This window comes from Cricetulus griseus, chromosome 10 (genome assembly GCF_003668045.3).
Source record: "Cricetulus griseus strain 17A/GY chromosome 10, alternate assembly CriGri-PICRH-1.0, whole genome shotgun sequence".
Lineage (NCBI taxonomy): Eukaryota > Metazoa > Chordata > Mammalia > Rodentia > Cricetidae > Cricetulus > Cricetulus griseus.
The window spans coordinates 15,885,735-15,898,079 of record NC_048603.1 but is presented as its reverse complement, the minus strand read 5'-3'; the positions used below and the strand labels follow the sequence as shown (position 1 = coordinate 15,898,079).

Genomic DNA, 12,345 nt, shown 5'->3' with positions numbered 1-12,345 from the left:
TCTCTCTCTTTTTGTAGTAACCACCAATTCTCTTTCAGGAAATAGTAATTTAATTTCAGAAGCATTTTAGGAAGGAGTGGGTATTGAAAAACCTATAAAGGAAGAGTATTTTCAAGACACAGTGTTTTCTTCAGAAGTTACCCAAAGTAAAACGCTGGTACAAAGAAAAAAAAAAAAAAAGAGGCAACATATCCCTTGCTCTTTCCATCCACTCGGGGTGCATCTTCCAAAGCAGGCGCCTGAGTGTCTGCTGTTAGCCTAGAAGTGACTGCAACCAAGCATTTTATACATCTACTTCAACATAACATAACCACACTGGTCCATGGCATCTGTACCGCCCTGTCCTTATGGTCCTGACAGGATTCGCCCTCAGCTGCAGCCACTGAGAGCACCACCTGTGCACATTCACTGTTTTCCTTTTAAAAGGGCCCCGCCCACCTCCCATCTATTTTTGATTCCTCTCCTGCTGCTCCTGTCTCCCTTCTCCGCCTTTCCCATTTATTTTCACCCAAATTAAAACAAAACAAAAAACCCCTCCACCCCGGCTCTGTCGCGTGGCATTTTTCTCTGCAGGGCTTTTTTTGTTTTTATTTTTGTTTTTGTTTTTTTAAATGACAACAGCCCTTAAAACGGATTTTATTGCTGATCAGTTATTTCCCCCTTTGACCCAGGCCTCTGGTTTACTTGTACTCCCTCAGCTCTTTTGGGGGAGCCCCGTATCAGACTGCGCAGTGACCTCCTCTGACCACCCGTGCTCCACCTCAGGCTCTGCGCTAACCCTCACCGCTGCTTCCAGAGGGGAAAGCGTGCGAGCTTTAGGTGCGCTCTGGGTCTGGCGCGTTCTCCCAAGCTGCACACAGCTGATCTCCATGCAAGGGGCGCCCGCAGCCACCTCCCCACTCAACTGGGGCAGCGCATTTAAATCTCCCGCCCCCTTAGCGCCTCCTCCCTGCCGAGCCCTGGGGTCCCCGGGAGCCTCTGTGTCTGTTTTCAGTGCTGCAAGGAAGGAAGGGAGGTGGGAGGGAGGGAGGCAGGCTGATGCCCCTGCCGCCCCGTCCCTGCCATCCCGGCCAGAGCAAGCTGGACGAGCGCGCTCGCACAGCCTCCCGGCCTGCCCCGGGGCGCTCGCCCGCTCGCCGGCTCGCCACCGCCTCTGCGAGCCGCGCCACTTCCGGATCCCGGAGTGCCTCCGCTTTCCCGCTCCGCTCCCCGCCCTCCTCGAGCGCTTCGCGGAGGTCGCTCGGAGCCCGGGACGCGGCGGCCTCGGCGGCGGCTGCAGCAGCGGCGGCAGCAGCGGCGGGGAGGGCTGCGAGCCGGGGTCGTCCCCGGGGCAGACGGTCCGCGTGACTGTTCCGGCGGAGGAAGCGCGCCGGACCGCGAAGCGGGCACACCCGGAAGTGGCGCGCAGACCGCGGCCAGGTGCCCCGAGGTGCAGTGCGAGCCGCCGCTCCGTGGCGTGCGGGGCGTCCATGGCCCGGCATCCCGCTGCGTCCCGGGAGTCGGCGGCCTCACGGGCTGGCGGGGCTGCGGAAGGGCTGCAGTGAAGCGAGCGGGGCAGCCGCGCTCGCCCCCCGCCCGCCGCCGCCTCCTCGCTGCGCACTCCAGGCCAGGTGAGGCGAGCGGTTAGCGGGCGAGCCGAGGCTCGCACGCCCGGGGCGCCCCCGGGAGAAGCCCGCGGCCGCTCGCCCGGCTCAGCAGCCCCGCTGGAAAGTGCTTTTTAGCCCCGATCCGGACACCCAGACACCCAGAGCGTTTCTGTCTCCATCCCTTCCAGGGTCCCCACCGCACCCCTGACTCCCCGCTGCTGCGAAGATGCTGGAGTCGTACGTCACCCCGATCCTCATGAGCTATGTGAATCGCTACATCAAGAACTTGAAGCCTTCCGACCTCCAGCTGTCGCTGTGGGGCGGGGACGTGGTGCTCAGCAAACTGGAGCTGAAGCTGGATGTGCTGGAACAGGTACGTGGCGCAGCTGTCGCGCTCACCGTGTTTGAAGTTTGCTGCCAGTGTGCTGTGTGTCGTCGGCTGCTGGGTAGCTAGAGTTAGTTCATTGTATAGGGGGAAAAGAAATGTAAGGCTTTTCCAGCCCAAGTGAGGGTTTATTAGGGTCCCCAAACGCTTTCAGCTGATAGGAAAACAGTTCTGTGGGTTTTTTTTTTTTTGTTTTTGTTTTTGTTTTTCTGTTTTTTTGCTAGCAGCCGTTTTCATCTCGTCTACTCAGTTCCCAGGCATCGCCAAATACGCACAGTGCCCATTTTATACGAAGCTGCAAAGCGTTACGCTCTTGTATCCACTCCTGGGTCGGTGGAAGCGTGTGAAAGACAGCAAGGCCAACAACACACACGTCGAAGGAAGTTCTGTTATGTTACCAGGAAAGATGACATTACCCATGGCGGCGTCCTCAGAGACGGAACAGACGCAGATTGAGAGTGATGATAAAATTGGAAACATCTCTATTAATCACTTTTATTTATTTATTTATTTATTTATTTATTAGCATTGAAACGATCTGGTGCAAAGGAACCTTGACTTCAGAGTTCGCACGTTTATTAATTCTCTTGCCATACTTATCAGTAACATATGCCGAGTGCTTCCGTTATGCTTGAGGATACAGATTATCTGTGGAAACTCAAGAGCCAGAGACCGCCTGCTTTGTAGGAGATAAGGGAGGATTTCATCTCTGATGAACACTGTGACGGTGTTCACAGTGCACTCTTGCTTGTTATTGGGTAATCGGGAGAAAGCACTAGGAACTCGGCTCCTTCCTCCTTCCTCCTGGGGCTGTTTGGATCCCTTGATATTTTTGTTTACTGTGTTGAAAAATGATAACTCCTAAATATATAATAGTTCAGCTTTCAGTATGGCTGTCTCTGTGAATTTACCATCAGGTTGAAGACATGGAATGTTTCTGGCACCTTACAAGGTTCTCCTGCGTAACTTACACGCCTTACCCCTAAAACACTGCTTATTTCGTTACTGGATTTTTGTTTGACATGTGCAGAGGATTGAATTTAGGAACTCATTCATGCTGGTCACACGTTTTGCTGCTGAGCTCCATTTTTTGGCAGTTAGATTTCTGTCAAAGAGTTATTTATTTATTTATTTTTTGTTTACCTATTCTTGAGTCTCAGCAACACTGGAGTGATTTCTGTTCACCTTCTTCTTTGATTACCTCATATTGTTGAGACAGCAGTAGTTTGTTCTTTGTATTCAATCATTGTATAAGATGGCCACAATTTAGCTGGATGGTGGTGGCGGCGAAGACTTTAATCTCAACACTCGGGAGGCAGAGGCAGGTATAGCTCTTTGAGTTCGAGGCCAGCCTGGTCTACAGAGTGAGTTCCAGCCAGGGCTACACAAGGAAGCCCTGTCTCAAATAAATCTACCCCCCACAAAGGCCTCAATTTATCTGTTCTATCAGTAGCAGGTTGTTTATATTTTTTGGCTGTTATAAAGAAAGGGCCTTTATAACATTTATAACATTCTTACAGTACATTTTTATATACACAAGCAGCAATTTTCCTTAAGTGTCTATCTGAGAGGTAGGCATATGTTTGGTTTTAATATGTATTGCCAATAGTTTAACACTACATTAACAGTCACACTATGATGGTTTTAATACGTATTACCAATAGCTTAACAGGATATTAATAACAGTATGTTAATAGTTGCACTGTGATGGTTTTAATCATTTGACATTCTAATTCTTACTTGGTTTGTGTGTTGCTTTGAATTTTTGGCTTCCCAGTAGATGTGAAGTGATACGCTGTTGTATTTTCTTTGAGTATCTCGGATGGTTATTGGCTGGTCATTTGGATATCTTTGGTAAATTCTGATTTTTTTTTTTGAGACAGAGTAGGGGAAAGAATGAGAATATTTGCTATTCTAATTGCTGTGTAGGAATTCATTTTGTTCATGTTGTTTGGTTTTGGGTTTTGAATCCCAGGAGCTCACAGGAATTAAGTCAGCCTTCTGTGATCAAGTTGTACTTCTAGTCCCTGTTCTGTATCTGGGAAATGATTTCTTTGTCAGATATATCTGTTAATATATCATCTCCCAGTTGGCTGCTTGTCCTTTTTTTTTGTTTTTTTTACATTCTTAAAGGCATATTGGTGAATAGAAGTTCATAAACTTATTGTCCATTATATCAGTGTTTTCCTTTGCGTTTAGGGCTGTTCCTATCTTGATTAAGAGACATTTGACAACTTGCAAGGGTTGGTTCTCTGCTTTGTGGATCCTGGGGTTTGAACTGAGGGTGTCATGGTGATCGGGCAAGTGTACTTACCTGCAGAACCATCATGCCTACTTGCCACTAGTATTTTTTTTTTTTTTTTTGATTTATTTCGGGTATATGAGTGTTTTGTCTGCATGTTTGTCTGTGTACCGTGCTTGTGCCTGGTGCCCTAGGAGGACAAAGGTGTCAGATCCCCTGGAGTTAAAGATTGTGGGTGCTGGGAATTGAACCTGGGTCCCCTGCAAGAACAACTTGAGTGTTCTTAGCTACTGAGCCATTTTCCAGCTCCTGCTATTATTTTTGAAGTCCTTTTTTTTTTTTTTCAGTTTTAAAAAAGATCTTATTTATTATGTATACAACATTCTGCTTCCCTGTACATCTGCACACCAGAAGAGGGCACCAGATCTCATAACGAATGATTGTGAGCCACCATGTTGGTGCTGGGAATTGAACTCAGGACTTCTGGAAGAACAGCCGGTGTTCTTAACCTCTGAGCCATCTCTCCAGCCCTTTTTTCAGTTTTGTTAGATTTTGCTTTAAGTACTTCGTGTATTTTATATGTCCTTCATGAATTGATCTTTTAATCACTGTAACGTGTCCTGTTTGGTTTATTTGTTGTGGCTTCGTGTTTGTGTTATTTGGTGTGGACACCCAACATTTTCTTAGTATAAACCGTTACTCACTGAGCCATCACTCAGGCCCTCTCTTCTCCTGGGAGACTTTCATATTTCAGATAGGATTTCATGTAGTCCAGAATGGTCTCCAACTCTTTTGATCTTTAGTAACATTTTTTTTCTCGATCCCCTGTGATGTCTGTCTTATCTCATAATAGTATAGTTTAATGTTCTGTAGTTGCTGTTTGCATGATAATCTTGTGCACCTGACAGACCCGGGAATTGGAAGCTCAGTCAGGAGTTCCCTTCATCAGAGTGGCCTGTGGATATGCCCATGGGGCATTTTCTTAATTGCTAACAGATGTAGGAAGGCCCAGCCTATGGTGGATGGACAGATGCCATCCCTAGACTGGTGGGTCTGTCTGCATAAGTAAGATGGTGTCACACACCTTTAATCCCAGCACTCGGGAGGCAGAGGCAGGTGGATTTCTGTGAGTTCGAGGCCAGCCTGGTCTACAGAGTGAGTGCCAGCAAGGGCTCCAAAACTACACAGAGAAACCCTGTCTCAAACCCACCCCACCCCCCCAAAAAAAGGTGGTGACACATGCCTTGGGAGACAGAGGCAGGTGGATCTTTGTGAGTTCAAGCCCAGCCTGGTCTAAGAGCTAGTTCCAAGACACCTGGGGCTGTTACACAGAGAATCCCTGTTTCAAAAAACTTGAGTAAACCAGGGGAAGGAAGTCAGTAAGCAGCATTTCCTCATGGTCTCTGCTTCAGTTCCTTCCTCCAGTACTCTGCTGTGACTTCCTGCCTTGGCTTCTTCGGGTGATATACTGTAACCTGTAGGACAAGTAAACCTTTCCTTTCAAGTTGCTTTTGGTCACTGTTTTAGAAAACAGCAATAGAAAACAAACTAGGACAATATATATTTTGCTTCTTACTTTTATTGCATTTATATTTTCATATCTGAGTGTTTCTTTTGTAGAGAGTACATATTGACATCTCTTATATTTTTAAACCGTCTGACAGTCTTTGCCTTTGGGTTGTATTATCTAATGCATTTATGTTCAGTGCTTATATTTATATGGTTGGATTTTCATCTTTTCATTTTCAAAGTCCTTTCTGTGTCTGATTTCTTTTCTTTTTTTTCCTTCTGGTGTCCCACTGGCATTTATAATCTCCTTATTCTTTTGATTCCAAAGTTATTTTTGAGTTCTCGTCTTAGTGGTTGTTCACAGGATTGCAATATACAGATGATTTACCACACTCTGAGGTTAATGAGAACCGTCATTTCATTTTGTTGTGTGCCTTTTTCTGGGGGAGATGTAAGCAGACTTCCATTTACTTTAGACACTGACAGCAGACCCAAGAAGGGTTCTCAGTCTGGTGTGGGAAGCTAGCCAGTCCATTAAGGCTACTTATTAGGAGCACTGGTGTCCGAAAGGCACTGCACAACTGAAAATGCCACCTCAGCATAGGTGACAACTCATGTTTGTTGCATCTCCGGAGCTCACTGCACAATTTGCATGCTGCTCTACCCAACAATTCTTTAGTACTAACCTGGGAGAGGGGGGTTGTTAATCATCCAGCTGTCAGAGCTTTCTCACTAAGCTATAACTTCATTGGCTTTTTAACTTAACACATCTCCTTCCTCCCTCTAGGAGGAAATGTTTCCATTTGAAAAAGAAAATGCCCAAACAAGTCACTATATTGCACTTTCCCCTTCAAAAACTCCTGCCCCCCCCCACTTTGTTAGTTTTTTGGGGAAGCAGGAACAATGTCTATTTACTTGAGGTAGCACACTGATGACAGAACAAAGCAACAGTTGTATCCAAGTCTAGTTTGGTGAACTAGTGGGTTTATTATGGTTGCTCACGGGAACATGGGTGAGCATGTGTTTGTCAACTTGTGGGTCTCTTCTTGACTTGGTGAATGATCCTTTCATAGCAGTTGCATATCAGATGTCCTGGGTATCAGGTATTTACATTACAATTCATAACAGCAAAATCTGTTCTGAAGTAGCGTTGCAATGAAAATAACATGATTGTCAGGGTCGCCATAACAGGAACTGTGTTAAAGGGTTGCAACATTGGGAAGGTTGAGAACCACTGATTGAGCTTATAATGGGTGAGGGAAAGGCAGGTGCATGTGGAAATGGTCAGCCAGCATAGGTGATGTGTTCCCAAAAGCTGCATCCCTGGAGCCCTCTGCACGGCCGACAGACAGCTCAGCCACAAAAGAGTCTCTTCTAAGCCCCACTGTCACTGTTGACACATCCCTGGGGAGGAGTCTTGTGAATCTGCTCTGAGATTCCCCAGTCTTGAAAGTTGGGAGAGCCTCTCTCCGTCTCTAGGTGTGTGTCTCAGTTTAGCAGAAACATTACATGGCAGCCCCCTCTGTAATTGACATCTTCATTGGAAGAAGATAGCAGGGAGGAGCACCTCTGTAGTCCATTTATAACCACCGCCTACCTTTTGTTTCTGTGTGTGGATTCCCTGTACAGTCGGTATTGCTTTGAAGAGCTTCTTCTCATATTCTAGCAATGAATCTATTACTTACTCCTCATTGATTTATGTATCTTCAGTTACATTTAAAAAGTGTACACAGTAGTAAGTAAGAGATGGGAGCTCACTGGTCTAGGTTTGCATCCCTACGATGGGAGTGCTGAGCGCCGTTTCCTGTGCTTGTTGGAGTCTGCACGTCTCCTGTGGAGAAGTTTCTGTTCAAGTTGGTTATTATCCTTTTTTTTTTTTTTTTTTTCATTTCTGGGACAGGGTCACACTATGTAGACCTGGCTGTCCTGAAACTCATTATACAGAAGACTGGGTTGGCCTCAAACTCACAGAGATGTGCCTGTTTCTGCCCAAGTGCTTGGATTAAAGGTGTGCACCCTGTATGTGGCTGGCTCCTTTATTCATTTTTGAAAATAGGATTTTGTTGTGAGATTAGTATGAAGTGCTTTTGGTCAAATTTATGTTTGTTTCTTTATTAAACCTTTGCCTAGTAATAGTGAAAAGCAATTGGAAGCATTTCAAGTTGATGGCCACATCATAGCTAGGTTGAATATTTAGTTGGGTGCAGCACTGTAGGTTCCCCTGTCTCCAAGTAAGCCTTTTTGTCAGCATGTTTTAGGAACATGTTTAGAGGCTTTAGGAACATTGTGAGAGACAGAGGAAAAAAATACCTTGATGGATGGCCCTGGTCTTGCTGCTACCTACTTCTGTGATTGAGCCTCCTCCAGCATTTACAGATCTGTGGCATGTATGCAGATGGTAGGCTGTTCCTACTTGGCAGATTATGAAACTGAAGCCTGGAGGATTTAAATAACTTTTGAAAAGTAACTTGTATAGCACATTGTTGTAGTTTATTATTATTCCCTATAGTTCAACTTTTTTTTTTCCTTTTTGCTATTTTTGAGACAGGGTCTATTTGTGCGCAGCTTTGGTTGTCCTGGAACTCTCTCTGTAGACCAGGCTGGCCTTGAATTTACAGAGATCCTGAGTGCTGTGATTAGAGGCGTGTGCCACCACTGCTGGGCTGTTGATTCTAATTTTTGATAAGCAGTATCCCCCCAAATTTTTCTTTGAAAATTTTCTTTCCCTTAAAGAAAGGAACTTATGTATGAAAATAAAAACATTTAAGTGTTTACTAACTATTATTTAATGTTTTGTGTTTTAAGGAACTGAAATTACCATTCACTTTTTTAAGTGGCCATATTCATGAACTGAGGATTCATGTACCATGGACCAAACTGGGCTCCGAACCTGTGGTGATCACCATCAATACAATGGAATGCATCCTGAAACTTAAAGATGGAATCCAGGTAAGAAACTGCTGAGCCTAGCTGTTAATGTTAAACATTATCCACAGTACTGTTACTTGCTTTTGGGTATGTCGCTGTCACATAAATCTTCTATACTTACTTTTTACATGTCCATTATGAAGTAACATAATTATTTATAAGAAGCGGTTTTTAAATTTTGATAAAGCATCTCAAAGGTGTTGTTATATAAATTTTGATCCGTCAGTTGTAGCCTTACTACTAGGGATTATGTGGGGTTCTCATTACCTGTGTCCTCGGCACACTTGATCTTTATTTGGTTCTCTGAGATAAGGCCTTGTTTTGTAGACCTTTGTGCTGGGACTATACCTGGGTGCACTTGCTCTGTCATTGCCTGATTTCTTTCGTCTTAAGAGAATTGACAAGTATGATTGAAATGCCATTCTTCCTAAGAGCTCTAAGACAGTTTAGTGTATATTAAATAGATACATTGTTACTATAAGATTGACTAGTGCATCTTAAATAGATACATTGCTACCACAAGACAGGTTAGTGTATCTTAAATAGATACATTGTAATTGTAAGGCTAGTGCATCTTAAATAGATACATTGTGACTGTAAGACAGGTTAGTGTGTCTTAAATAGATACATTGTAATTGTAAGGTTAGTGTGTCTTAAATAGATACATTGTTACTTTAAGACTAGCTAGTATATCTTAAATAGATACATTGCTACCACAAGACAGGTTGGTGTATTTTAGATACATTGTTACTATAAGACTGACTAGTGCATCTTAAATAGATACATTGTGACTGTAAGACAGGCTAGTGTATCTTAAAAAAGATACATTGTAATTGTAAGGTTAGTATATCTTAAATAGATACATTGTTACTTTAAGACTGGCTAGTATATCTTAAATAGATACATTGCTACCCCAAGACAGGTTGATGTATTTTAGATACATTGTTACTATAAGACTGTCAAGTGCATCGTAAATAGATACATTGCGACTGTAAGACAGGCTAGTGTATCTTAAAAAAGATACATTGTAATTGTAAGGTTAGTATATCTTAAATAGAAACATTGTTACTTTAAGACTGGCTAGTATATCTTAAATAGATACATTGCTACCACAAGACAGGTTGATGTATTTTAGATACATTGTTACTATAAGACAGGTTACTGTATCTTGAATATACTGTTACTATAAGACAGTTTAGTGTATTTATCTTAGATAGCATTTTAATTTCTGTGAAATTAGGGTTATTTAAGAGCTAATAAAATCATTTCCTATTTGAAGTAGATACCTTGTTAGAGTAACTCATTGGGTTTCTGTACTTTTTCTTGGTTTTATGTGTTTATATGATTTTTGGTTCTAAATCTGTATTATTCATTGTCACTTAAATGATGTTATTCTGGGAAATAAATAGATTAGTGTTACATTCCTATAAAAATTTATTTTGTGAACTTTTAGTATTTGAGATTTATTTGTAAATCTATAGTTACATTGTAACCTAGTTTCCTTTTATACTTATATTTGGCAATTAATAGTCCTTAACCATCATCTGTTAAATGAATTTTAAGTTTAAAAAAAATCTGGATTTGGTTATACCACCCACGTGGTGTCTACATTAAAAGAAGGAAAATTACCCAGACACTAAGTATTTTTTCAGTGGGAAGGTAGAAGTTCCAAGGCCAGATGTCCTATAAAAAACACATTTTAAAAGAGACAGATTACAACTAATTACAGGGGCTGTGGAATCAGATTTGTAACACATGACTTAGTATAATCTAGAACTAATATTTGATATTGGGCCATGTAGATGGCTCCTGGAGGCGTGATCAGATTTCCTCCTTGCACGGTGTTTGGAAATTGAATTTTGTGGTGTGTACAACAAAAGGTCAAATGTCATGAATGTAAACCACTTTCAAAACAAGTGTTTTTTATAAGTGTTTAAAATTTTGGCAAGAAAGAATTTGAAAATTGCATTTGACATTTGGACAAATTATTTAGCATTTTGTACCCCTAGAGAGTAATATTCAGATTTATGCTAGTTATTGAAATTACATTTTAACAAAAATCATTACAAATTAAATGACATTTTAATGATATTTAAAACTATTTCCACGTTTTAAGTTTTGATTGGTAGTTTGTAATACAGTTAAAAAATGTCAAGTGTGTGTACAACCAAAGAGCTCCACTCCTATGGAGCTTCATGGGAGGGAAACCTTGGGGAATTAGGGTTAGAAAGTAGGTACTGGACGACATGCATATGGAAACGTTAGTATTAAAATATCATTAAGAGTTGTCTGAGTGTGCTTTGCTAGGAAGGCATGGCTTATTTGTAATGCTCACACAGCCTCACTTTTCCAACACCTGTTGATTGCTTAATTGGCAAGCATTATTCAAGTACTGTGTTTTCAGGAGAGGCCACTTAGGGAAAGGGATTTCCAGTGATTTCGTGTGACTATGGCCTAAGGTGCATCTGTAATCCATTATAATTACAAGATTGTTAGGATGTGAAGGTGACCAAGTTGTGTTAGATAAAGTGAAGATTACACTGCTGGTCACTTAAATCATTTTTGACGTAACTTCATCAGTAATGCATTTATATATTTGCTGTTTACTGTGATAGTCATATCTGTGTAGGTCATTGTCTCTACAATTAAGTCCTCTGGACTTGTTACTTTTTGACCTATTTTTTTCTCATTTTGGACTTGAGGTAACAATTTGATTCATGAGATACTGTGAACACTCTAGTGTAATCCAATGAAGTCCTGTGAACATAAAACTCAAGAGCTAAAACAATATAATAGCTTACATTTAGCTGTAATATATTCCTTTCTTTTCTTTTTTCCTCTCTCTCTCTCTCTCTCTCTCTCTCTGTGTGTGTGTGTGTGTGTGTGTGTGTCTTGTCTGTCTGTCTGTCATGTTCAGCCTTTGTGGACTTGTTATGTAAAATAGGAATAGACTTTCTACACACTTAAAAAATTCTGTGATAGAGATAAATATATCTATATATGTATATATACATGTATTTATTTTATTAAATCTTGAAAAGTATCTCTTCAAATTAAGTGAATAGACATTTGTTCTAAAACTCATTCTAATTTTTGTACCACTCAGAAAATGAATGTTTAAAATCTCATCATCATCATCATTATTATTTTTTTAGGGTCTCAGTATGTAGCCCTGTCTTGGAACTTGTTGTGTAGAACAGGCTGGTCTTGAGCTCACAGAAATACATCTGCCTTAGTCTCCCTATTGCTAGGATTAAAGGCCTGTGCCACCAGACTTACTCATGATTAAAATCTTTAAACTTAATAAGTGTAGTAATTTGTAAGGCTGTCTATAGAATTGACTTTATTAAGATTGAAGAAATAATTTGAACCTACACCAAAGCTTCAAAATATCCCACTAAAGAACTAATAAGCTTTAAAAAATACTTTTGGACAACATATGTACTTATAAGCCCTACTAAGTATTTGGAGTTATAGTTTTCCCATTATCTTTTCTTGCATTTTTAGGTGCCGTGAGAATCCCTTATTGGCTCCAAATTTCTGATTTGGGCTGTGGAACTATCGTACTTTTGGTTTTCTCTTGGGTCCTCTTCTGTCTGTTCTCTAGCATTGCAATTACAGGCAACGTGACACCATTGTCCCCAGCTTCCTCTGTCCCTGAATTCTGGGATCTGAACTCAGGCCCTTGTTCTTGT

General features: G+C 41.9%; 1 protein-coding gene across 8 annotated transcripts in view; it reads left to right on the top strand.

Moving 5' to 3' along the window:
• The first annotated feature begins 1,438 nt into the window (after nucleotides 1–1,438).
• The window catches only part of LOC100763509 (vacuolar protein sorting-associated protein 13B), a 437,125-nt gene continuing 426,218 nt past the window's right edge, over nucleotides 1,439–12,345 (top strand). For 7 of the 8 annotated variants that reach the window (XM_035449622.1, XM_027431502.2, XM_035449623.1 and 4 more), the window contains exons 1-2: nucleotides 1,813–1,959; nucleotides 8,528–8,671. In XM_035449622.1, the coding sequence (XP_035305513.1) occupies nucleotides 1,813–1,959; nucleotides 8,528–8,671 (291 nt within the window). Of the gene's footprint in view, nucleotides 1,611–1,774; nucleotides 1,960–8,527; nucleotides 8,672–12,345 lie in introns of those variants that run through there. The other variant, XM_027431500.2, reaches the window with a different exon arrangement.